The sequence below is a fragment of the Glandiceps talaboti genome, chromosome 6, assembly GCF_964340395.1.
Source record: "Glandiceps talaboti chromosome 6, keGlaTala1.1, whole genome shotgun sequence".
Lineage (NCBI taxonomy): Eukaryota > Metazoa > Hemichordata > Enteropneusta > Spengelidae > Glandiceps > Glandiceps talaboti.
The window spans coordinates 1716688-1741903 of record NC_135554.1 but is presented as its reverse complement, the minus strand read 5'-3'; the positions used below and the strand labels follow the sequence as shown (position 1 = coordinate 1741903).

General features: G+C 37.3%; 1 protein-coding gene across 1 annotated transcript in view; it reads right to left on the bottom strand.

Annotated features, from left to right (window-relative positions):
• Positions 1-25216, bottom strand: part of LOC144436253 (dynein light chain Tctex-type 5-B-like) — a 36474-nt gene that overhangs the window by 5240 nt on the left and 6018 nt on the right. The window contains exons 2-3 of the mRNA XM_078124998.1: positions 13293-13430; positions 1726-1936 (exon numbers count right to left, since the gene is read on the bottom strand). Of these exons, the coding sequence (XP_077981124.1) occupies positions 1726-1936; positions 13293-13414 (333 nt within the window). The 5' untranslated portion in view covers positions 13415-13430. The remainder of the gene's footprint in view (positions 1-1725; positions 1937-13292; positions 13431-25216) is intronic.

The window sequence follows — 25216 nt, the reverse complement described above, 5'->3', positions numbered from 1 at the left end:
TTGCAAAATAGGTCATCATTTGGCTGTTGCTATGGGTATGGTCTTGTTGCTAGTCACATTTACATACATTTTTTGAATATTTATTTTGAATGTTTATTCAGTTGTCTATTAATCCTTATAACACACCGCATACTCATCTCTCGGTCGTAATTGGTCAATGCGACATCACATGGTATGGACCATTCTCATGCTGTTCCACTATACATGACATAGCAGACACTAATTAATGGAATTAGTCCCTAGGGACTAGTTCCAATGATTAGTGCCTCATGATGACGTCACCTATGCGTGTGAATACAGATGACATTTTCAAAGAACAACAAATTGCAAACATGTCTGGCTCATCCATAACTATGACCAAAAACAGCGACCAAAGCAGTGAATTTTTTGTTTGATTTATCAAAAGTTCTGAAGAAGAGCTGGCCAACATCGTCGTTGAGAAAGACTCTAAAAAAACAAAGGCAGTAATCAAGACAGCGATTGTTAATTTGGAGAACTATTGTGCCTTTATTGGGACTTTGTTTGAAGCTTTTATATGGAGAAGTTTGTCATAATTATTTTAGTGTGCTGTGGTGTATGATTCTTGTTCGGTGTGTTTTATTATAAAACACATGTTGACTGACATTATTCAGGCAATAGCGCATGTTTGTTTTCCCCTCAGGACTAGCCATTCACACCAAAACAGTCTCATTCCCGTGAGGGCTTTTTTGGTGTGACTGGCTAGTCTCTTGGGAACAAACATACACTATCGCCCTCATTATCAGTCAACATGTGTACACTGTTATCTTTAATCCCTATTGTTATCTTTGCAATATACGTGATCATTTGGCTGTTGCTATGGGTGTGGTCTTGTTGCTAGGCATATTTGCATACACTTTTTGAATGTTTGTTTGTTCACTTGTCAGGTGACGCCATCTGATTTACAACATGCTGGATATAATACTATAAATAAATACTCAAGTTTTGTTCCAAAATGAAGGTTTTGGTATAAAAAGTAACAAATAAACCAAACCATGTAACTTGTAGAATTTAACCTCAAGGCCAGGATTCAGGTGTGTACCTACACATGTACTGTGGGTAATGGGCATTGAACCGATTCAAGTTGAATTGGTTTTAAGTCAGTTTTACCTGTCCTAATTGCAACAAGTTAAACCGAGACCGAATTGATTTACTTTGAACCGAATCAAAACCAAACCCCTGAGGTGGTTCCAAACTGGATAAACTAAATCGGTTTACAGCCAATTTAAGGACATATGGGGACAGGAGAACTGAATTTGATTTGGATCGAAACAGGTTCAGAGTTTAGATGGGGACAGGGCTTATATGTTTTGAAGTTGTAACTTTATATGCATCTAGTTTGTCACTGAAAGCTTTGTGGCTTTCATCATGGATGTATTAGGGGAGAAGGATTATGAACACCTTGTTAATCCTAGTGCTGTTCTTTGTACCAAGTAACCCTTTGTCTTTATTACCCTTTGAAGTAAAACATTGGTTGCACTGTGTCACACCAACTCCTTGATCGACACTTGACAACTCATTCAGTGGTTATGTAATTAAGGGTAATAGGCATGTGCAATCAATCATTTTCAGTGAGTGATAAAACAATGTACAAGTACAATGTTTGATATACAATCAAAGGCACTGACATGCTAGTTTGGATGCAAACATAGTATCAAGTCATCTTTAATGTTGGGTAAAGACCTTCTGCACTACTGAGATACTTACTTCTGATATTGTTTTTGTCATTTGTCTGCACAGTTCAGGTTCATATTTTTCTTCAGCCAGATAGCTCTCTAGGACATCCATTAGAATGTGTTTGACCTTACTCACTGGGAACTTCCTCTCTGGTCCTAACTGAAATGTAGGTTCCAGTCTAACTGGGGGTCCTCTCATTTGCTCCTGGGGCTCATCTATAAAGGATACTGTACTCACTGAGCTGAAAAAACCCACATGAACAGGACATAAGACATTAGTAGCATAGCATAGCATAGCATAACATTTAACATCACATAACACAACAACGTGATATAGTTTTAGTGTACAAACATGTATGTAACAGAGTACTAGAGCATATAACATAGCTAAGTGACAATAGAATATTGCACGTATACATTGTACATGTAACAGCAGAAAAGTGCAGCACAATAGTACATAATATATATATATATACCGTAATTCCTCGGGTTTGCGCCCTCACATGGGCAAGCGCCCAGGCCTTTCTTTTTTACAATGTCGACTTTTGGCAAAGTTACGGGAAACCGCCCCCCCCCCCCCCACCCACCTAAACTTTGAATAGATGATTGTGTATGTGTGAGCTAATAAAAGAAGAACGTAAATCCTGGTATGTGACGAATGAAGTTTTTGTTCTTCCCGTTCTTCCGCATTCATGTGTCTAAAAACTCATTCACAATCTGATCTTGCATTGTTTATTTTATTTTGATGTACCACCAAAGACGTTTGCCCCCTTTGAGACACCGCCAGTGCTAATGTGTGTTGGGGGCAATAATGAGACTGCATTGTAATGAGAGTTGAATGATTGACAAGCACATAATTTATTCACGTAATTCTCTTGGGACTGTCGCAAAAGTAGTCGGTCTACTACAGAGGTCTACTTGGCAACAAGTTTGCATTTGTATAATATTCATACCAATGATAAGACAGTATGATACCTAAGCTAATAAATGATTGACAAGGTATACTTTTAATCAAAATTCATGTAACTCCCACGGGACAACAGCTGGCGGTTTCCCTCACAATAAATTTGAAGTTGTGCAGGCTACATACGAATGATAATACGCCTTATACTGATTGATCCCCCCCCCCCCCCCCTTTGCATACATTTTTTGGGGATTTAGTTCAAAATAGGGGGGGGGGGAGGGGCAACTGAAGAATTTCATTTTTTAATCTATATTATTTTGGAGGATTTAGAAAATGACTGACTTGGCATGCATTGGTATATTTTGTAGTACATGTACATACAACGATGTGTAACTGTAAACATATTCCACGTGGGTGGGCTCACATCAACATACGTAGCTTCAATTCTTCCTATGACGGTATGTCGTAATTCAATCTGCTATTTACATCACAGAAACATCAGTATTATTTCTAGGAATGTAACATTGCTAAAAATGTATATTTCCCTTCATAAGATGACTGTATACGGCGCATTCCAACCTCCAAGTGTGATCGCTACGCTAGTCTTTTTACAAGTCGCCATGTTGTGAAATAATTAATGTAATTAGGTCACTACGTCATATATGACCAATAGGATCGCAGCTTACAAAAAAGTGAGCAATTTCACCCAATCACGTTGGGTATATGATACTGGCAGAGCTATTCACTGACCATGCATTGAAAGTTGTCAACACTTACATGTATTACGTCTTTATCGTCATGGGACTGGGTACATCATACTACATGTACAATATCATGTGTCACGATCCAATATACATTAAAAACAGCTGTGCTTGTCACAGAGGAGAGGCCATTACCAATTCCTGCATTACCTAATGTAAATTCTAATTTTCATGTCTTCCGACAATGTCTGGTACTTTTTACTTGGAAAATCGTTTTATCAATGTTAATAAATGCAGAGATTACATCAAAGGGACCGCTCATGGTTTTTATCAATGTGTGTTGGTTTGATAGTAGAATTGAGTGAAAATGAAAGATTGCAACATTGTATGTTTCCAGCACATGTGTATTCTGTTTCAAGACATCTATCATCCAGTCAGAATTGTCGGAGCTTTTGATCAGTGTATTCAGACTGCACATTTGCAACACTCATAGTATGTATGAGGCATTGTTTTGGTCACAGGGAAAATAGGGTACGCAGGAAACCGTCCAACCCCAACTTGGGGGTCTGGGGGGCTTGAAACCGCCCAGGGCGCTAACCTGAGTAATTACGGTATATATATATATATGTAATGACTCATTTGCATAGTTAATAATTTTCAGTAATTAGGCTACATGTATATCTTAAAAATGCACTTCAAATTCAATAAAATTTGATACATAATTCAAACATAACTAATTGCATAAGTTCTGTTGCATTCCAACAATTATTGTGTGTGGGAACAAAATTGAAAGACAACGCATTCAGTTTAACTTTAAATAGATACCCAAAGTAACATCACCACCAAGTTTCATTGCCAATGGCCAGTGATTTTGATTAAACAACCACAGAAAGACAAACACACACACACACACACACACACACACACACACACACACACACACACCTCAATGCCTATATCGGTTTAGTTCTAAAATTACAGAAATACAGGATCACACATCATGGTATTGAAAGGTTTAATTTGATTGATGAGTCTAAATAAAATTGCAGTACAATTGCTTCATATACATTAATGATTACATTCTTTGATTAATTCACATTACCACTATATACAGTGCAGCTCACATAAAACATCGGCTGAGTGCGCGCATCACAAAAGTATCATTCTTGCATAATTGGAGTGTTAACTCTGCATTGACGCACTGTTGTTGTTGCATCAGCAAAGCATCTGCAAGGAACAATGCTTGCATCTCTCATACAAAATAAACAGCACTTTACATGTATGCACACATGCTTTAATGTGACTCAGTAATAATCTTGTACTCTGCTATCTAGATGCCAATAGATGCAATGTTTATAATGAGATGCTGATGCATTGTTAACTTGATGCGCCGTTAAAGGCCTGCCTCCCCATTATAAATGGGGAGGCAGGCCTTTAACAGTTTCATTGCCAATGGCCAGTGATTTTGATTAAACAACCACAGAAAGACACACACACACACACACACACACACACACACACACACACACACACACACACACACACACACACACACCTCAATGCCTATATAGGTTTAGTTCTAAAATTACAGAATCACTGATTAAATCACGAGTTTAATCAGTGACAGTAAACTAAAAGCTGACACACTAGTCAACCAGTTTAGCTCAGTCTTTACTACAGGAAGATAACAGCACCATGCCGCAAATGACAAAACGAATAACAACAGGAATTGGTGAACTCAAAATCAAGCAGGAAGGTGTGGGAAAGCTTTTAAAGAACATCAACATTAATAAAGCAACTGGGCCAGACAACATACCAAACATGGTCTTGAAAATATGTGCCACTGAGTTATCGTTAGGTTTGTCTTGCATATTCCAACGTTCCATCGACTCAGGAGAACTTCCAGATGACTGGCGAAATGCAAATATTACACCAGTGTACAAGAAGGGTGACAAACATCTTGCAGAAAATTATCGGCCAGTGTCTCTTACATCTGTATCATCAAAACTATTAGAACACATCATTTGCCGTCATATTTTGAACCATTTTGAGAAACACAACATATTAACAACCCTAAACTATGGATTCCGTTCTGGTTTTTCATGTGAAACTCAGCTATTGGTCACTATAAATGATCTCATGCAGTCCTACGACAAGGGTCTCCAGACAGATATAGCTATACTTGACTTTTCCAAAGCCTTCGACACCGTTCCACATAATAAACTACTCTACAAACTGGATCAGTATGTGATTAGAGGCCCGCTTCATAACTGGTTAACAAGCTTTTTACCAAATCGCCAAATGCAGGTTGTCGTCGAAGGTCAAAGTTCACAGAAAGTACACGTAGACTCTGGTGTTCCTCAGGGCGCCACTGTACTCGGCCCACTGCTATTTTTATGCCACATTAATGATCTCCCTGACAGTGTGAAATCTCAAGTTCGTCTATTTGCCGATGATTGTTTGCTGTACAGGACCATAAGATCTCAAAAAGACCATCATGTCATGCAAGACAACCTAATTGAGCTGGAGAAATGGGCAACATCGTGGGGAATGCGTTTTAATACTAAGAAATGCCACATCCTGAGTGTTAGAAGCAAAAGCTCATATTTCTACAGCCTGAACAATCACATTTTAAAACAGGTAACGCATAACCCATACCTTGGCATTACTCTATCAGAGGACTTGAAATGGAACACACACATTACGAACTTGTCAAAGAAAGCTGCATCTACACTTGGCTTCCTCAGGAGAAATCTAAAACATTGTAATAAGATCAACAGAAAAAACGGCATACATTTCACTAGTACGTTCAACAATGGAATACGGGGCAGCCATATGGGACCCCTTCACCCAAGCAAATATAGACAAGCTGGAACGCACCCAAAGACAGGCAGTAAGATTCATATCCAACAATTACAGATCCAGAGAACCAGGTTGCATACACAAAATGCTACAAGGAAACAATATCCAGTCATTACAGGAACGGAGAAGAGAACTCCGCCTCACTCTCTTGTTCAAAGTTGCTGAGGGTCAAATACCGGCCATACAACCTGATGCATATCTCACACCACAAAGACAAAAGCGTGCCATCAAACCAACGAAATTTGGAGATTATTTACATAACAACCCCGTGGAAAAATACGCTACAAACAACACTCGCTGCTACCAGATACCTCATTGCAAAACAGACATGTACAGGAACTCATTCTTTCCAAGAACTATCACTGACTGGAACAAAATAGAAAACGACCTGGTAACATCAAGATCGGTGGGTGCCTTTAAAGCATCCATCCAGCGGAACTAAGGGACTGTTTGCCCTCCTCTTCCGTTGATCATATGCCAGAAATTGGTTCTTCAACGTAATTGAACTGATACTGATACTGATAAATGGCGACGGCCCTTTGTGGTCATTTTGCTAAACAATAGGGAAGTGGTAATAACCTAGCGAGAGCTCCTGCTAAACTGCAGTTTTGCGTGTGTTCCGACCATTGATACATACCGTACTGTGACCAAGTCATATGAATATATGACGTATGTAATTACCGCATTCGTTTTCAATAAGAATGGAAATCTGAGGTACATTTCTCGAAATTACTTTCGGTCAGACGTCAGAAAAGCAACACGACTTTGCCGTTGATAACGCTACGGAGCTGTCAATCAACATGTAGTACACACAAACGAACTAATCCTAATGATGCTTACATTATCTCCAAAATAAACATGATAGCTGAAAATCACGATAGTGTGCCATATACATGTACATGATTACAAAAACTAAATTTGTCATTGACGTCAATTCTAGCCGTCTTCTTTGCTTGAAACCAAGTTATGAGCACATCGAGTACAGATATTCTCTGTGTCTTGCACAACGACCAATCCCAATCAGAATGGGCGAAAATCACCTCGACTGCCTCTCTCTGATCTTCGGTGATGATAATTGACATCTTACTCATCCTGAATGCAAGTTCAGACTGACTTCTAAACTTTGACTGCACAGTTTATAACATGTTACAACATTGTAGCATCATTTCACATCCATTTCTATACACAACCACCCTTGGTGTACGCGATCCATTGCTATGAAGTGTTGATGGATACTTCTGTCAGTGTCTCATGCCTCATTGACTATCATAAAATTTCAAAGATATCCATGGCCAATAAAGTATGTCGAAAGAAGAACAATTGCCCTACGATTATCCATTTATGAGCTTTGTTCTAATTTACAACACAATATTTGTAAAATACAAACTACTAAAGTACCTCGAAGTATGTTTGAATATGTAACAACAAGTCATTGAGAATGACATAGTCCCCGCTATGATTGGGTTTTAAGGAATTATCACTACTCTGATCACGCAACAACACTTGTGAATCTAAATCAAACAGACTTAGATATGTTGTGTCTGCTTGTTGGACATGGAACATGCCTACAACAATAAAGGATGGGTCGGGTATGGGGGATCGTATCACGAAGAAAATGGATATGCACATGTATGTCATAGAACACTGTCCTAATACCAACTTTGAATGAGATCTGTTCAAGCATGTCTGAGTTATGGCTTTGGACATGGAAAATTCGCAAACAAAATGGCTGCTAGGTGGCCATATTGGATCGTATCATGACAACAAATGGATATGCACATGTATGTCATAGAACACTGTCCTAATACCAACTTTGAATGAGATCTGTTCAAGCATGTCTGAGTCCATAAGTCCCCGTCCCGGACTTCGTCCGGCGGGGATAAATAAAATGTTCACAGTGTAGCAAAAACTTCAACTAAGTAAAGGAGCCAGAAGTTCGGTATTGGGTATTTTTACTCGTGATCGCCTGTATTGATCTTTCTCCAACTGTAAAATTTAACAAATCAGATGATCATGAAATGCTAAATTGTTGTCTGACGTACATTTACTTCAATTTATTAGGGTCATCCTATATTTCTTCTGTTTTTCATTATCTGACCGACCCACTGAATACAAAGTTTCAACCCTCCGACATAAACAACAAAAATCACATAAAAAGAAAACATCAAGGAGGAAAAGAGAAGAGTAGCAACTACATGATGATGAATTTTTCAATCGACCGACCGACCCATATTTGTAATGGTACAGTAATGAGAAACAGAAAAAATAGGGCCACTCTTAGGCGCATGGAGTTGCTGTTAGGAGGGACATATGACACAACAAACTGTCATATCATATAGCATTGTGATAAAGAGTAAAAATTGACTCCGCAATCGGAATCTGAAATAATGGTGTGCAATAGCTTTACATGTAGTTATATAGACACCGTACTCTGAGGAGGCACTAGTTGAAGACGTGTTGGATCGGAGCACGATCTCTGTGCCGTGGTAAATATGAAGGCACCTTTCGTGAGGTTTAAATATTTCTGTTATTGTTTCAGGTAGAACGTCTACCATTTGCATATTTGAATAGTATCTACGCCTCACTATCACACATTTTATATGTGAATTTTATTACTTTATAATATGCTAGCTGCAGTGGAGGGAAGGTAAAAAAGGGTGTCCAAAACATCTATTGCTTGAGTGGCGTGTCGGTCAGAGTTGGTACAATAAGTTGACTTCCGTAGCACTATCTCACTACTGCTGTAACAGCTGCTAAACAAGACAATGGTATAACATTGCAATGATTCGATAGAACGTCATTTTGCTCCTCGGACCGTAATCTTAGTTACGGAGGTCGGAATATAACCCATTTGCGTTACATTTTCATGGTGTTGGTGAGAGTTTAGTGACACTTTCATTCCATTGAATTCATGAAAGTGTCACTAAAAATAGACGTTGCATGCTGTCCACAGCAACCCTTTCAGGCCACTGACGCTAATCTAGTTGCCTCCACAACCGGTAACCTAGCTATGGCCACGAACACTCCCGATCTTGTGCAGTGGAAAATTGAAAATAATGATGCTGCTTCACCTTGTCTTTCATATATTTTGACAGTAAAACTTGAAATTGATATATATACGTTAGGCATTCGATTTACTGATAGTAGATAAGGCGATGTTTGTGGGGTGGAGTAGCCACTAATGCGAGAACCTGGGATTGAAAGCCGGGGCTTTAATGAGATGCTCTGTGGACACCACAAATATGCAAATTGAATGCTGTTTACATACACTTATCCCCAAGAGCATTTTTCATGAACTTTGCATGCAGGATGCTTTAAAGATGCAGCATAGTTCATGCACAATATCCCATTATGCTTGATCTGTACTGTATCAACGATTACATTCTTTGATCAATTCACATTACCACTATATATATATATGATATAATGCAACAGAGTTCTGAATATAATATCAGTGTTCTCAAAGGATTGTTCTGATAGCAGGGCGTATAATATCAGTGTTCTCAAAGGATTGTTCTGATAGCAGGGCGTATAATATCAGTGTTCTCAAAGGATTGTTCTGATAGCAGAGCGGCTCATTTTCATAATTGTTTCATATGATTTGCATAACAATTGTGAATAGTTTTGTCAGGAAAGCTACAATTATTTCAAAGTATTTCAGAAAATAACGATTTGCTTTCTCAGGGAAGCTGTAATTATTTCAAACTAAATGTCCAGAGACAAGTAGACTTAAAAAAAGAAATTAAAAAAGTTTGCGTACACCTACATTTGTACATCAGGCCAAAATCTCGTGATATGTGAGACTTACTATACTTTACCATGGAGGACTTCAGAAACTCACGAGATTTTGTGACATCATTACCTGCCATCATTACCTGTTGGAATTTTGTATACAGTCGCCCTGGTCAAACTCTGCGATATACAATGGCCAACTATTAACCTAAAAGTGTTTTCAGAGTAAATTTGAACAAAAAACCAATGACCAGACACAGCATCACCATAATATCAAAAGGTTTATGAGTCTGTTATACTTTTTTGATGACATTGGAGAATACAAGTCAAAAGTTTATAGCATCATGTTTGCCATGTAATTCATGTGATTGTAGAGAGTGGAGGGGAAACACGTTATCGCATGGCACAACAGTGTCAATTTACTTTGGAAAAGGTGTGAATGATCGTTCGTTTTCTTAGAGAGTTTAACGTGTGTGATGATGGCAATGACGGGTTCAAAAGATGCAAATATTCATGGAACAATACGGGAGGTGGGAGACTATGACAACAGGGCACACGATGCAAAACATTAAAGCAGGGCGCTGGCTGTCGATACCAGGGAGCCGTGCCCTGTTAAAACTCCTCGTGGAGAACAGTGAATATCTAAAATTATCAAAGACAAATGACATTTAATTGTTGTGTGTGCATGCCCTTGTACTGTAGTAATTCATTTATTTAGATTTTCAATCACTGCCGAATTTCAATAAATTCTTTAGGGGTCTCCCTCCAGGGTGGTATCAGTTAGGAGTCTCCCTCCAAGGTGGTATCAGTTAGGGGTCTCCCTCCAAGGTGGTATCAGTTAGGGGTCTCCTTCCAGGGTGGTATCAGTTAGGGGTCTCCCTCCAGGGTGGTATCAGTTAGGGGTCTCCCTCCAGGGTGGTATCAGTTAGGGGTCTCCCTCCAGGGGGGTATCAGTTAGGAGTCTCCCTCCAGGGTGGTATCAGTTAGGGGATCCCCCTCCAGGGTGGTATCAGTTAGGGGTCTCTCTCAAGGGTGGTATCAGTTAGGGGTCTGCCTCCAGGGTGGCAATACAGGGTGGTATCAGCAGGTGGTTATTTCTATAAAGTACAGGCAATACAGGGTGGTATCAACATTTTGGTACATGTACTGTAGTCAATATTAAATCATTATATATCTACCATTTGGGTACATGTACTGTAGTCAATATTAAATCATTATCTATCTACCATTTTGGTACATGTACTGTAGTCAATATTAAATCATTGTCTATCTACCATTTGGGTACATGTACTGTAGTCAATATTAAATCATTATCTATCTACCATTTGGGTACATGTACTGTAGTCAATATTAAATCATTATCTATCTACCATTTTGGTACATGTACTGTAGTCAATATTCTGCCATAACACAATATCAATTTGAAAGTGTAAACAAATATCTTTTATGTACAAGAATCAAGATGATAGGAAAATATACTGTTAGAGTATTAGTAAGGATGTACATTTGTCAGATGTGCACATTAACATATTTAAAACATTAACACTTTGTGTGGATCTCTCTCTCAACGCACACACACACACACACACACACACACACACACACACACACACACACACACACACACATAATTGATGTTCTCTAGCCTGGCGCTATGTACAATGTACATTGTAATCAATAACTTTAACAATTCGAATACCGAATGTAATCAATACTTAGAGCTATTAGGTCAAATAATATTGATGTCTACATCACTTGTTTTATTGTCTTCTTCTTTGCATAATTAATTCACCAGGTGAGGTAGACAAGAAAAAGTTTTCTATCAGAGTCAGCGTCATGATTTTTTGATAGTTTAGACAACAATTAATAATAAATAGTGTTGGAGAAATGTGTACTTCATTTAATAACCTCTAACTGTTTGTACATTGAAAGTAACATTGTATAACTTGATTGCCATAATAACATCTACATCTAGAACATCTAAATATACTCTTTTATAAAACTTAATAATCTACATGTATATTATATATGCATGCATCTTTTACCTTTCTGAAAAATGTTAAACTGTTTGTATTTTTTGAAATGTCCAGTTTGGGAACAAAGAGAAGGTGTGAAAAACAGTTATCTGACAGAGCTATAGAAAAAGTTGGTCCATAACAAAAGAATGATCCCATGTAATCTATAGGGCGGTACTGATTAGATACCTTTAAAAACAATGTGAGAACCTGGGATTGAAACCCCAGTATTACACTGTTCAGATAATGAGAAACACTGAGACAAAACTAAAGTACAATGGTATATGTAGAGTAATTAATGTCTAAATTACAGAATGGCTACAATGTGTAAATACCATTAGGCTATTCTCATCTCACCTACATTGTATGTCATCTGACTCACCTAATACGACTGTTAGCACTCTGTCTGACTACACTGGGTGGAGGTAATTGACTAGAGCGTTGATGACGTTCCCCTTTCCTCGGAGCTTGTACAGAAGATGTTTTACGTATCTTAGTTGGTTCCTTCTCAAATTTGACCTGGTTGGCTGACTGATTTCCCTTCATCATTACTTTGAGAATATAGAGTATCTATTCTATCAGGTGATGGATAATATAACTTGTAAGAGTGTAACTCATCAACTACAAGTAGTCTACATTCAGCCTTGGTAACTAACTGACAACAAAATCAATTATGTATTTGGCTGCTAGTCCACAGTCCAATCAAATATCAACTACCTTTTACACTTTCACCTAATTAGGAAATAATCTGGTCACTTCATTTATCTTGTATGACGTTACTATAACAATATGCAAATAACTGCCTCAAGCAGAAGTACATGCACCAGTAGGTTTTAACACAATCAATCACAGCTAAAAATAACAATTTTCAAAAAAGTTTTATTCCAAAACTTGTTTGACTAGTTAGTAAGTAAATCTAAAATCTTTACTGATAATGATTTGAGTCGTATATGCATACAAGTACATGTAAATATCTACCAGTTGACAAACAGAAATATTGTGAAAAAACAAGAATGAAAGATTTTAATATACTAAAGTATGTTTTCTCTATGGTTAGGATGAATAAAGATGCACATTGAAATAATTGTTATAACCTAATTAACACAATCATATACTATAATACAACCTATGTACTTAACTATACGTATATTGTACATTATAAAATATAATGGTATCTCTGTAAGCTGCAATGTGTGCAAGGCAAATAGTTCAACTTAGTGAAATGTCCCATCTCTGTTGCCATGGTTATCAAAAACTGTACATGAATAGGAACTGTGTGCTACGTACCGGTACAAGGCTATTGTACATGTATGTAAATACTTGTGTGTTTTTATAATAGCCACAAACAGCAGTACTTAATAATCCATCAACAGTTAAAGCTTACCCATGTTTCCGTGCTCCAGGTCTTCCATATTCACTGCTCATAAGTGATGAAGCACTACCTCGTTTCTTAAGCAGTCGTGCAGCCTTATCCCTAGCCACATCTGATGTTTGTTTATCTGACATGTTGTCAGGAGATGGTCTGCAAATGAAGGTACAATAATACATATCAAATTACCACTTATATCTTAATGAAATACCAGGTCAATGACTGGAATTGTCAACAACTGGAATGTACGTAGTAAAACTGTCAACAACTGGAATGTACTTAGTAAAATTGTCAACAACTGGAATGTACGTAGTAAAATTGTCAACAACTGGAATGTACGTAGTAAAATTGTCAACAACTGGAATGTACGTAGTAAAATTGTCAACAACTGGAATGTACTTAGTAAAATTGTCAACAACTGGAATGTACTTAGTAAAATTGTCAACAACTGGAATGTACGTAGTAAAATTGTCAACAACTGGAATGTACAAATGTATGTAGTAAAACTGTCAACAACTGGAATGTACGTAGTAAAATTGTCAACAACTGGAATGTACATGTACATAGTAAAATTGTCAACAACTGGAATGTACATGTACTTAGTAAAACTGTCAACAACTGGAATGTACTTAGTAAAACTGTCAACAACTGGAATGTACATGTACGTAGTAAAACTGTCAACAACTGGAATGTACTTAGTAAAATTGTCAACAACTGGAATGTACATGTACGTAGTAAAACTGTCAACAACTGGAATGTACGTAGTAAAATTGTCAACAACTGGAATGTACTTAGTAAAACTGTCAACAACTGGAATGTACATAGTAAAATTGTCAACAACTGGAATGTACGTAGTAAAATTGTCAACAACTGGAATGTACATGTACGTAGTAAAACTGTCAACAACTGGAATGTACTTAGTAAAATTGTCAACAACTGGAATGTACATGTACATAGTAAAACTGTCAACAACTGGAATGTACGTAGTAAAATTGTCAACAACTGGAATGTACATGTACATAGTAAAATTGTCAACAACTGGAATGTACGTAGTAAAATTGTCAACAACTGGAATGTACATGTATGTAGTAAAATTGTCAACAACTGGAATGTACATGTACGTAGTAAAACTGTCAACAACTGGAATGTACGTAGTAAAATTGTCAACAACTGGAATGTACATGTACATAGTAAAACTGTCAACAACTGGAATGTACTTAGTAAAATGGTCAACAACTGGAATGTACGTAGTAAAATTGTCAACAACTGGAATGTACAAATGTATGTAGTAAAATTGTCAACAACTGGAATGTACGTAGTAAAATTGTCAACAACTGGAATGTACATGTACGTAGTAAAATTGTCAATGACTGGAATGTACTTAGTAAAATGGTCAACAACTGGAATGTACGTAGTAAAATTGTCAACAACTGGAATGTACATGTACGTAGTAAAATTGTCAACAACTGGAATGTACATGTACGTAGTAAAATTGTCAACAACTGGAATGTACATGTACGTAGTAAAACTGTCAACAACTGGAATGTACATGTACTTAGTAAAATTGTCAACAACTGGAATGTACATGTACGTAGTAAAATTGTCAATGACTGGAATGTACATGTACGTAGTAAAATTGTCAATAACTGGAATGTACTTAGTAAAATTGTCAACAACTGGAATGTACATGTATGTAGTAAAATTGTCAATAACTGGAATGTACGTAGTAAAATTGTCAATGACTGGAATGTACGTAGTAAAATTGTCAATGACTGGAAATGTACAAATGTATGTAGTAAAATTGTCAACAACTGGAATGTACGTAGTAAAATTGTCAACAACTGGAATGTACATGTACGTAGTAAAATTGTCAACAACTGGAATGTACATATACGTAGTAAAATTGTCAACAACTGGAATGTACATGTACGTAGTAAAACTGTCAACAACTGGAATGTACATGTACTTAGTAAAATTGTCAACAACTGGAATGTACATGTACGTAGTAAAATTGTCAATGACTGGAATGTACATGTATGTAGTAAAACTGTCAACAACTGGAATGTACGTAGTAAAATTGTCAATGACTGGAATGTACATGTACGTAGTAAAATTGTCAATGACTGGAATGTACATGTACGTAGTAAAATTGTCAACAACTGGAATGTACTTAGTAAAATTGTCAACAACTGGAATGTACATGTATGTAGTAAAATTGTCAATAACTGGAATGTACATAGTAAAATTGTCAATGACTGGAAATGTACAAATGTATGTAGTAAAATTGTCAACAACTGGAATGTACTTAGTAAAATTGTCAACAACTGGAATGTACGTAGTAAAATTGTCAACAACTGGAATGTACATGTACGTAGTAAAATTGTCAACAACTGGAATGTACGTAGTAAAATTGTCAACAACTGGAATGTACGTAGTAAAATTGTCAACAACTGGAATGTACTTAGTAAAATTGTCAACAACTGGAATGTACATGTACGTAGTAAAATTGTCAACAACTGGAATGTACATAGTAAAATTGTCAACAACTGGAATGTACGTAGTAAAATTGTCAACAACTGGAATGTACGTAGTAAAATTGTCAACAACTGGAATGTACTTAGTAAAATTGTCAACAACTGGAATGTACATGTACATAGTAAAATTGTCAACAACTGGAATGTACTTAGTAAAATTGTCAACAACTGGAATGTACATGTACGTAGTAAAATTGTCAACAACTGGAATGTACATGTACGTAGTAAAATTGTCAACAACTGGAATGTACTTAGTAAAATTGTCAACAACTGGAATGTACTTAGTAAAATTGTCAACAACTGGAATGTACATGTACGTAGTAAAATTGTCAACAACTGGAATGTACGTAGTAAAATTGTCAATGACTGGAATGTACATGTACATAGTAAAATTGTCAACAACTGGAATGTACAAATGTACTTAGTAAAATTGTCAATGACTGGAATGTACGTAGTAAAATTGTCAACAACTGGAATGTACATGTACATAGTAAAATTGTCAACAACTGGAATGTACTTAGTAAAATTGTCAACAACTGGAATGTACGTAGTAAAATTGTCAACAACTGGAATGTACATGTACATAGTAAAATTGTCAACAACTGGAATGTACATGTACATAGTAAAATTGTCAACAACTGGAATGTACATAGTAAAATTGTCAACAACTGGAATGTACATAGTAAAACTGTCAACAACTGGAATGTACATGTACATAGTAAAATTGTCAACAACTGGAATGTACGTAGTAAAATTGTCAACAACTGGAATGTACGTAGTAAAATTGTCAACAACTGGAATGTACGTAGTAAAACTGTCAACAACTGGAATGTACATGTACATAGTAAAATTGTCAACAACTGGAATGTACGTAGTAAAACTGTCAACAACTGGAATGTACATGTACGTAGTAAAACTGTCAACAACTGGAATGTACATGTACGTAGTAAAACTGTCAACAACTGGAATGTACATGTACATAGTAAAATTGTCAACAACTGGAATGTACGTAGTAAAACTGTCAATGACTGGAATGTACATGTACGTAGTAAAATTGTCAACAACTGGAATGTACGTAGTAAAACTGTCAACAACTGGAATGTACATGTACTTAGTAAAATTGTCAACAACTGGAATGTACATGTACATAGTAAAATTGTCAACAACTGGAATGTACGTAGTAAAATTGTCAACAACTGGAATGTACATGTACGTAGTAAAACTGTCAATGACTGGAATGTAAGTAGTAAAATTGTCAACAACTGGAATGTACATAGTAAAATTGTCAACAACTGGAATGTACGTAGTAAAATTGTCAACAACTGGAATGTACATGTATGTAGTAAAATTGTCAATAACTGGAATGTATCCTGTTTGATTCTACAAATACAAATGTCATGAACGTGACACAAAATATCACAATTTATTTATCGGATAACCAACAGGAGCCACATGTACATGCAGTCCCAGTTACAGGCATAAGAGTGTTTACTGGTGCTACTTTTGGCATGTGATGTTTTACTGTTCTACAATGTTTGATTCTACTAAGACAAATGTCATGAACGTGACACAAAATATCACAATTTATTTATCGGATAACCAACAGGAGCCACATGTACATGCAGTCCCAGTTACAGGCATAAGAGTGTTTACTGGTGCTACTTTTGGCATGTGATATGTTTTACTGTTCTACAATGTTTGATTCTACTAAGACAAATGAAATTCCTAGAGCTGTTAAAGATCTGAAGATTATTCAATCAATAGTTAGAATTACTTTATATATATTGAATTAATAATAAGTCATGTGATTGAATGGGTACAATGTATGTATATTTCATGTGATTGAATGGTACAATGTATGTATATTTCATGTGATTGAATGGTACAATGTATGTATATTTCATGTGATTGAATGGTACAATGTATGTATATTTCATGTGATTGAATGGTACAATGTATGTACATTTCATGTGATTGAATGGTACAATGTATGTACATTTCATGTGATTGAATGGTACAATGTATGTACATTTCATGTGATTGAATGGTACAATGTATGTACATTTCATGTGATTGAATGGTACAATGTATGTACATTTCATGTGATTGAATGGTACAATGTATGTACATTTCATGTGATTGAATGGTACAATGTATGTATATTTCATGTGATTGAATTCGTACAATGTATGTATATTTCATGTGATTGAATGGTACAATGTATGTACATTTCATGTCTTTTCACCAAATTTACAATATAAGCATTGCAAACTTATTGTTTTGTGAACCACACATACATTTGTACCGGTATATACATAACACAAACTGTGATAAGTATTGGATGATGACTATAATAACAAAACAACTTAGCATTATCTTAAATAAATTATGTAAGTCTTATCCAAACAAAAGTTTTTATACATAACCCCCCCCCCCCCCCCCCCCCCCTTCCAGTATGTTGACAGATTACTTGTATTGGTTTCCAAATCTTAAGCCAAATTTACTTCATCAAGTTCATGATTGATACATATACTGGTCCAGCAATCATTTGTAAACACTTAAGTTTGAGTTACTTTTTAAATGACTGTAAACATTGCTTACATGTACAAACAAGACACGTTAGTTATACTTTCCAAAACTCTGTAATGTCAGTCTTGCATGAACAAATGCCCAAAGTTACTGCGTGTGTATCATGGGTGTAACATTTACATACATTGTGAACAAAGCAATACAATTACCGTATACTATATACAATGTACTCAGTCTATTAGCTAGCTATATTGGAGGTATAGACTTGAATTGGGTGTTATACATGTAGATAGCAAAGTCAAACTCCAACAAAAGTGAACGACTATGCCTTGTTTGCCAAAACAGACATGTACATGTAGAGGATGAATATCATTTTCACCTTCTGTAAGGAAGGTTATATATTAGGGATGAAAAGTCTGTGTGTGTCTGTATCATTTTCTCAAATACAGCTGGCTCAACTCAAAACGAAATTTGATGCACATATACAGAACTGATAAGATAAAAAAACCACATCTGTGGACAATCTTGCCGGAGAAGTTGCCAAGATAAATCCATACAATCTCTTCTTTGATCAAAATTGAAAATCTTCTCTCTTTAATAATTTGTTTGATACTGAGGAGCTTCTTTGTTGCCAGAGCACAGTACATTCATTAACATAACCACAACAATGCAAATGAGAAAAGTAAATATTGTTATGTTGGGCTTTGTACACAGTGCTTGAATTGGGTCAAATTTCCCCAAATTATCCAACATGATTGGTTTCAGCCTAGTTCAAAGTAGTCGGGTTGCTGGTATTAAAAGGTACGTGTATCAAAATATATGTCGATAAGTTTCTGTCAAGATTTGATTTTTAGATTTCGAGAAACCAATCAAATTTGGCATGGAAATTCACTTCATTATGACATGCATTCTTGAACTGAGTGTTACATAAGGACATTGCCATGAACAAGTTACATTTTTGTACACGTAGAATCAATATACATGTTTTGTCACGTACATGTACATTTTGTACCATGAAGTATGTAAACTTTCCTATGTGTGCTACGAGGGTTTGAATTTTATTTGCCATGAAAGTGAGTGCAGTGCTCTCCCCAGAGGGTTTTCAAGTGTCGAGCCCGATATCCTTTAATTTTCGCTGATATGTGATCAGTTGTCCCGATACGCAATCAGATTGCTTAGGGTTCAGTAAATTGCATGTTGACATTGTTCATCTGTCATTGTCAGCTGATGCCTTTGTTCTTTTCAATGTACTGTATGCTCACAACGTTTGTATTGATCCTTCACACCTCAGACCACTATTCGAATAAACAGCAAATAAAACTAAAGGGTTTTAATTAGTTCAAAGGACTTAATTCAACCCTCTACCACTACCACTACCAGACAGATTTCATTGAAGTTTGTCGTCAGTATTGTTTTCGAGAGTAAAATGGTAGTGTGATTCACACTACGATACAAGCTTTCGGTAAATCATAACGTCGATTCGGTTGTAGAAGCATGTCGGAATTGCCAGATTTTCAAAAATATAAAATCAAATGATGCTGTGCCATTTTGCTATAAAGCATAAAAGTTTGACAAATACATGAAGTACTGAGTAGGAGTATGTCTCAACCCAAGAACGATTTGATTAGTTGGTTTACTCCCATGTACATTCTTCAATGACGTGAAAAGAGTTGAACAGACTAATGTATCTTTCGATAAAGTGGCAATGTTATCTCCGATTATCAGTTTCATGTTCAATTTTACTCTGAAACACCTTTAGTTTGTAGTTTGACATCAATGTGCCCTCTAAGCCAATTGACGTGCCACTGACGCACACAATTTCTAGTGACGCACCAAAATTTGGTGTTTCCCCATCTCTTACTATGTGGTGACTCACAAGAAATCACACTTTTTCTCATTTTGACTCACAACAACAAAATTTGGCTATCGTTAGTGGGCACACTGTTAGACATTGTAGACTGGTACATCATACAACTACGATGAAAGCATGGATTTCCAATATGGTAGCCATGACTTCACAAAATACATATAGCGAGTTTTTGGAGTCCTCAATAGGGAAGTATATAGTAAGTCTTGTGTATCATGAAATTTCAGACTAACACGATGTCTGCAGGTAGCTGTACAAACCTTTCGTGATTCGAAAGTCTAATTTATCTGTGGACATTTAGATTGAAATAATTTCAGCTTTCCTAAGAAAAATAATCAAAAACACTGGCTTAAAAAACTGTTATGAGTTTCTTATTGGTGCTAATATTTTGCAATAATAAATTAGCCTTTATCTTTCCTTTGGCCACATGTACTACTTGTTTGTTATCATGATGTACTTTGATTTTATCATTAAATTACTCACGAATATAATTAATTTGTCATGTACATTTATGCTAATGTATGCTAATGAGCCGATATCCTATCAATGGAGTCCTCTTTCTCCAGGAGGTATTTGTTTGTACAAAACTAAGTACAAATTGGTCCTCTTTCTCCCTAGGTGGTATTTGTTTGTACAAAACTAAGTACAAATTGGTCCTCTTTCTCCCTAAGTGGTATTTGTTTGTACACAACTAAGTACAAATTGGTCCTCTTTCTCCCTAGGTGGTATTTGTTTGTACACAACTAAGTACAAGTTAATCCTCTTTCTCCCTAGGGGGCATTTGTTTGTACACAACTAAGTACAAATTGGTTCTCTTTCTCCCTATGGGGTATTTGTTTGTACACAACTAAGTACAAATTGGTCCTCTTTCTCCCTAGGTGGTATTTGTTTGTACACAACTAAGTACAAGTTGGTCCTCTTTCTCCCTAGGTGGTATTTGTTTGTACACAACTAAGTACAAATTGGTCCTCTTTCTCCCTAGGTGGTATTTGTTTGTACACAACTAAGTACAAATTGGTCCTCTTTCTCCCTAGGTGGTATTTGTTTGTACACAACAAAGTACAAATTGGTCCTCTTTCTCCCTATGTGGTATTTGTTTGTACACAACTAAGTACAAATTGGTCCTCTTTCTCCCTAGGTGGTATTTGTTTGTACACAACAAAGTACAAATTGGTCCTCTTTCTCCCTATGGGGTATTTGTTTGTACACAACTAAGTACAAATTGGTCCTCTTTCTCCCTAGGTGGTATTTGTTTGTACACAACTAAGTACAAGTTGGTCCTCTTTCTCCCTAGGTGGTATTTGTTTGTACACAACTAAGTACAAATTGGTCCTCTTTCTCCCTAGGTGGTATTTGTTTGTACACAACTAAGTACAAATTGGTCCTCTTTCTCCCTAGGTGGTATTTGTTTGTACACAACAAAGTACAAATTGGTCCTCTTTCTCCCTATGTGGTATTTGTTTGTACACAACTAAGTACAAGTTGGTCCTCTTTCTCCCTAGGTGGTATTTGTTTGTACACAACTAAGTACAAGTTGGTCCTCTTTCTCCCTAAGTGGTATTTGTTTGTACATAACTAAGTACAAGTTGGTCCTCTTTCTCCCTAGGGGGTATTTGTTTGTACACAACTAAGTACAAGTTGGTCCTCTTTCTCCCTAGGTGGTATTTGTTTGTACACAACTAAGTACATGTTGGTCCTCTTTCTCTCTAGGGGGTATTTGTTTGTACACAACTAAGTACATGTTGGTCCTCTTTCTCTCTAGGGGGTATTTGTTTGTACACAACTAAGTACAAGTTAATCCTCTTTCTCCCTAGGGGGCATTTGTTTGTACACAACTAAGTACAAATTGGTTCTCTTTCTCCCTATGGGGTATTTGTTTGTACACAACAAAGTACAAATTGGTCCTCTTTCTCCCTATGTGGTATTTGTTTGTACACAACTAAGTACAAGTTGGTCCTCTTTCTCCCTAGGTGGTATTTGTTTGTACACAACTAAGTACAAATTGGTCCTCTTTCTCCCTAGGTGGTATTTGTTTGTACACAACTAAGTACAAGTTGGTCCTCTTTCTCCCTAGGTGGTATTTGTTTGTTCACAACTAAGTACATGTTGGTCCTCTTTCTCCCTAGGTGGTATTTGTTTGTACACAACTAAGTACAAATTGGTCCTCTTTCTCCCTATGTGGTATTTGTTTGTACACAACTAAGTACAAATTGGTCCTCTTTCTCCCTATGTGGTATTTGTTTGTACACAACTAAGTACAAATTGGTCCTCTTTCTCCCTAGGTGGTATTTGTTTGTACACAACTAAGTACAAATTGGTCCTCTTTCTCCCTATGTGGTATTTGTTTGTACACAACTAAGTACAAGTTGGTCCTCTTTCTCCCTAGGTGGTATTTGTTTGTTCACAACTAAGTACAAGTTGGTCCTTTTTCTCCCTAGGTGGTATTTGTTTGTACACAACTAAGTACAAATTGGTCCTCTTTCTCCCTATGTGGTATTTGTTTGTACACAACTAAGTACAAGTTGGTCCTTTTTCTCCCTAGGTGGTATTTGTTTGTACACAACTAAGTACAAGTTGGTCCTCTTTCTCCCTATGGGGTATTTGTTTGTACACAACTAAGTACAAATTGGTCCTCTTTCTCCCTAGGTGGTATTTGTTTGTACACAACTAAGTACAAGTTGGTCCTCTTTCTCCCTATGGGGTATTTGTTTGTACACAACTAAGTACAAGTTGGTCCTCTTTCTCCCTAGGTGGTATTTGTTTGTACACAACTAAGTACAAGTTGGTCCTCTTTCTCCCTAGGTGGTATTTGTTTGTACACAACTAAGTACAAGTTGGTCCTCTTTCTCCCTATGGGGTATTTGTTTGTACACAACTAAGTACAAGTTGGTCCTCTTTCACCCTAGGGGGTATCTGTTTGTACACAACTAAGTACAAGTTGGTCCTCTTTCACCCTAGGGGGTATTTGTTTGTACACAACTAAATACAAGTTGGTCCTCTTTCTCCCCAGAGGATATTTGTTTGTTCACAACTAAGTACAAGTTGGTCCCTTTTCTCCCTATAGGAGGTATTTCTTTGCACACACACACACACACACACACACACACACACACACACACACACACATACAATGTGATTTATGTCTGTATATGTTGGTCCTCTTTCTCCCAAGAGGGTATTTGTTTCAGGGGTTGAAATTAATGGTACATGTAGTCCCATGCCCACAGACTACCAATTCTTGTCATGGGACTACCATAATTTGTAGCTGGTAGTCCCATGCCCACAGACTACCAATTCTTGTCATGGGACTTAGACTACCATAATTTGCAGCTGGTAGTCCCATGCCCACAGACTACCAATTCTTGTCACGGGACTACCATAATTTGTAGCTGGTAGTCCCATGCCCACAGACTACCAATTCTTGTCACGGGACTACCATAATTTGTAGCTGGTAGTCCCATGCCCACAGACTACCAATTCTTGTCACGGGAATACCATAAATTTGTAGCTGGTAGTCCCATGCCCACAGACTACCAATTCTTGTCAAGGGACTACCATACTTTGCAGCTGGTAGTCCCATGCCCACAGACTACCAATTCTTGTCATGGGACTACCATACTTTGCAGCTGGTAGTCCCATGCCCACAGACTACCAATTCTTGTCATGGGACTACCATAATTTGCAGCTGGTAGTCCCATGCCCACAGACTACCAATTCTTGTCATGGGACTACCATAATTTGTAGCTGGTAGTCCCATGCCCACAGACTACCAATTCTTGTCATGAGGATATTTGTTTGTACACAACTAAGTACAAGTTGGTCCTTTTTCTCCCATTAGGGGTATTTGTTTGTTCACAACTAAGTACAAGTTGGTCTTCTTTCTCCGTATACCATAATTTGTAGCTGGTAGTCCCATGCCCACAGACTACCAATTCTTGTCATGGGACTACCATAATTTGTAGCTGGTAGTCCCATGCCCACAGACTACCAATTCTTGTCATGGGACTACCATGATTTGTAGCTGGTAGTCCCATGCCCACAGACTACCAATTCTTGTCATGGGACTACCATGATTTGTAGCTGGTAGTCCCATGCCCACAGACTACCAATTCTTGTCATGGGACTACCATACTTTGTAGCTGGTAGTCCCATGCCCACAGACTACCAATTCTTGTCATGGGACTACCATACTTTGCAGCTGGTAGTCCCATGCCCACAGACTACCAATTCTTGTCATGGGACTACCATAATTTGCAGCTGGTAGTCCCATGCCCACAGACTACCAATTCTTGTCATGGGACTACCATAATTTGCAGCTGGTAGTCCCATGCCCACAGACTACCAATTCTTGTCAAGGGACTACCATAATTTGCAGCTGGTAGTCCCATGCCCACAGACTACCAATTCTTGTCATGGGACTACCATAATTTGTAGCTGGTAGTCCCATGCCCACAGACTACCAATTCTTGTCATGGGACTACCATAATTTGCAGCTGGTAGTCCCATGCCCACAGACTACCAATTCTTGTCATGGGACTACCATAATTTGCAGCTGGTAGTCCTATGCCCAAACACTACCAATTCTTGTCATGGGACTACCATACTTTGCAGCTGGTAGTCCCATGTCCACAGACTACCAATAATTCTTGTCATGGGACTACCATGATTTGTAGCTGGTAGTCCCATGCCCACAGACTACCAATTCTTGTCATGGGACTACCATAATTTGTAGCTGGTAGTCCCATGCCCACAGACTACCAATTCTTGTCATGGGACTACCATGATTTGTAGCTGGTAGTCCCATGCCCACAGACTACCAATTCTTGTCATGGGACTACCATGATTTGTAGCTGGTAGTCCCATGCCCACAGACTACCAATTCTTGTCATGGGACTACCATACTTTGTAGCTGGTAGTCCCATGCCCACAGACTACCAATTCTTGTCATGGGACTACCATACTTTGTAGCTGGTAGTCCCATGCCCACAGACTACCAATTCTTGTCATGG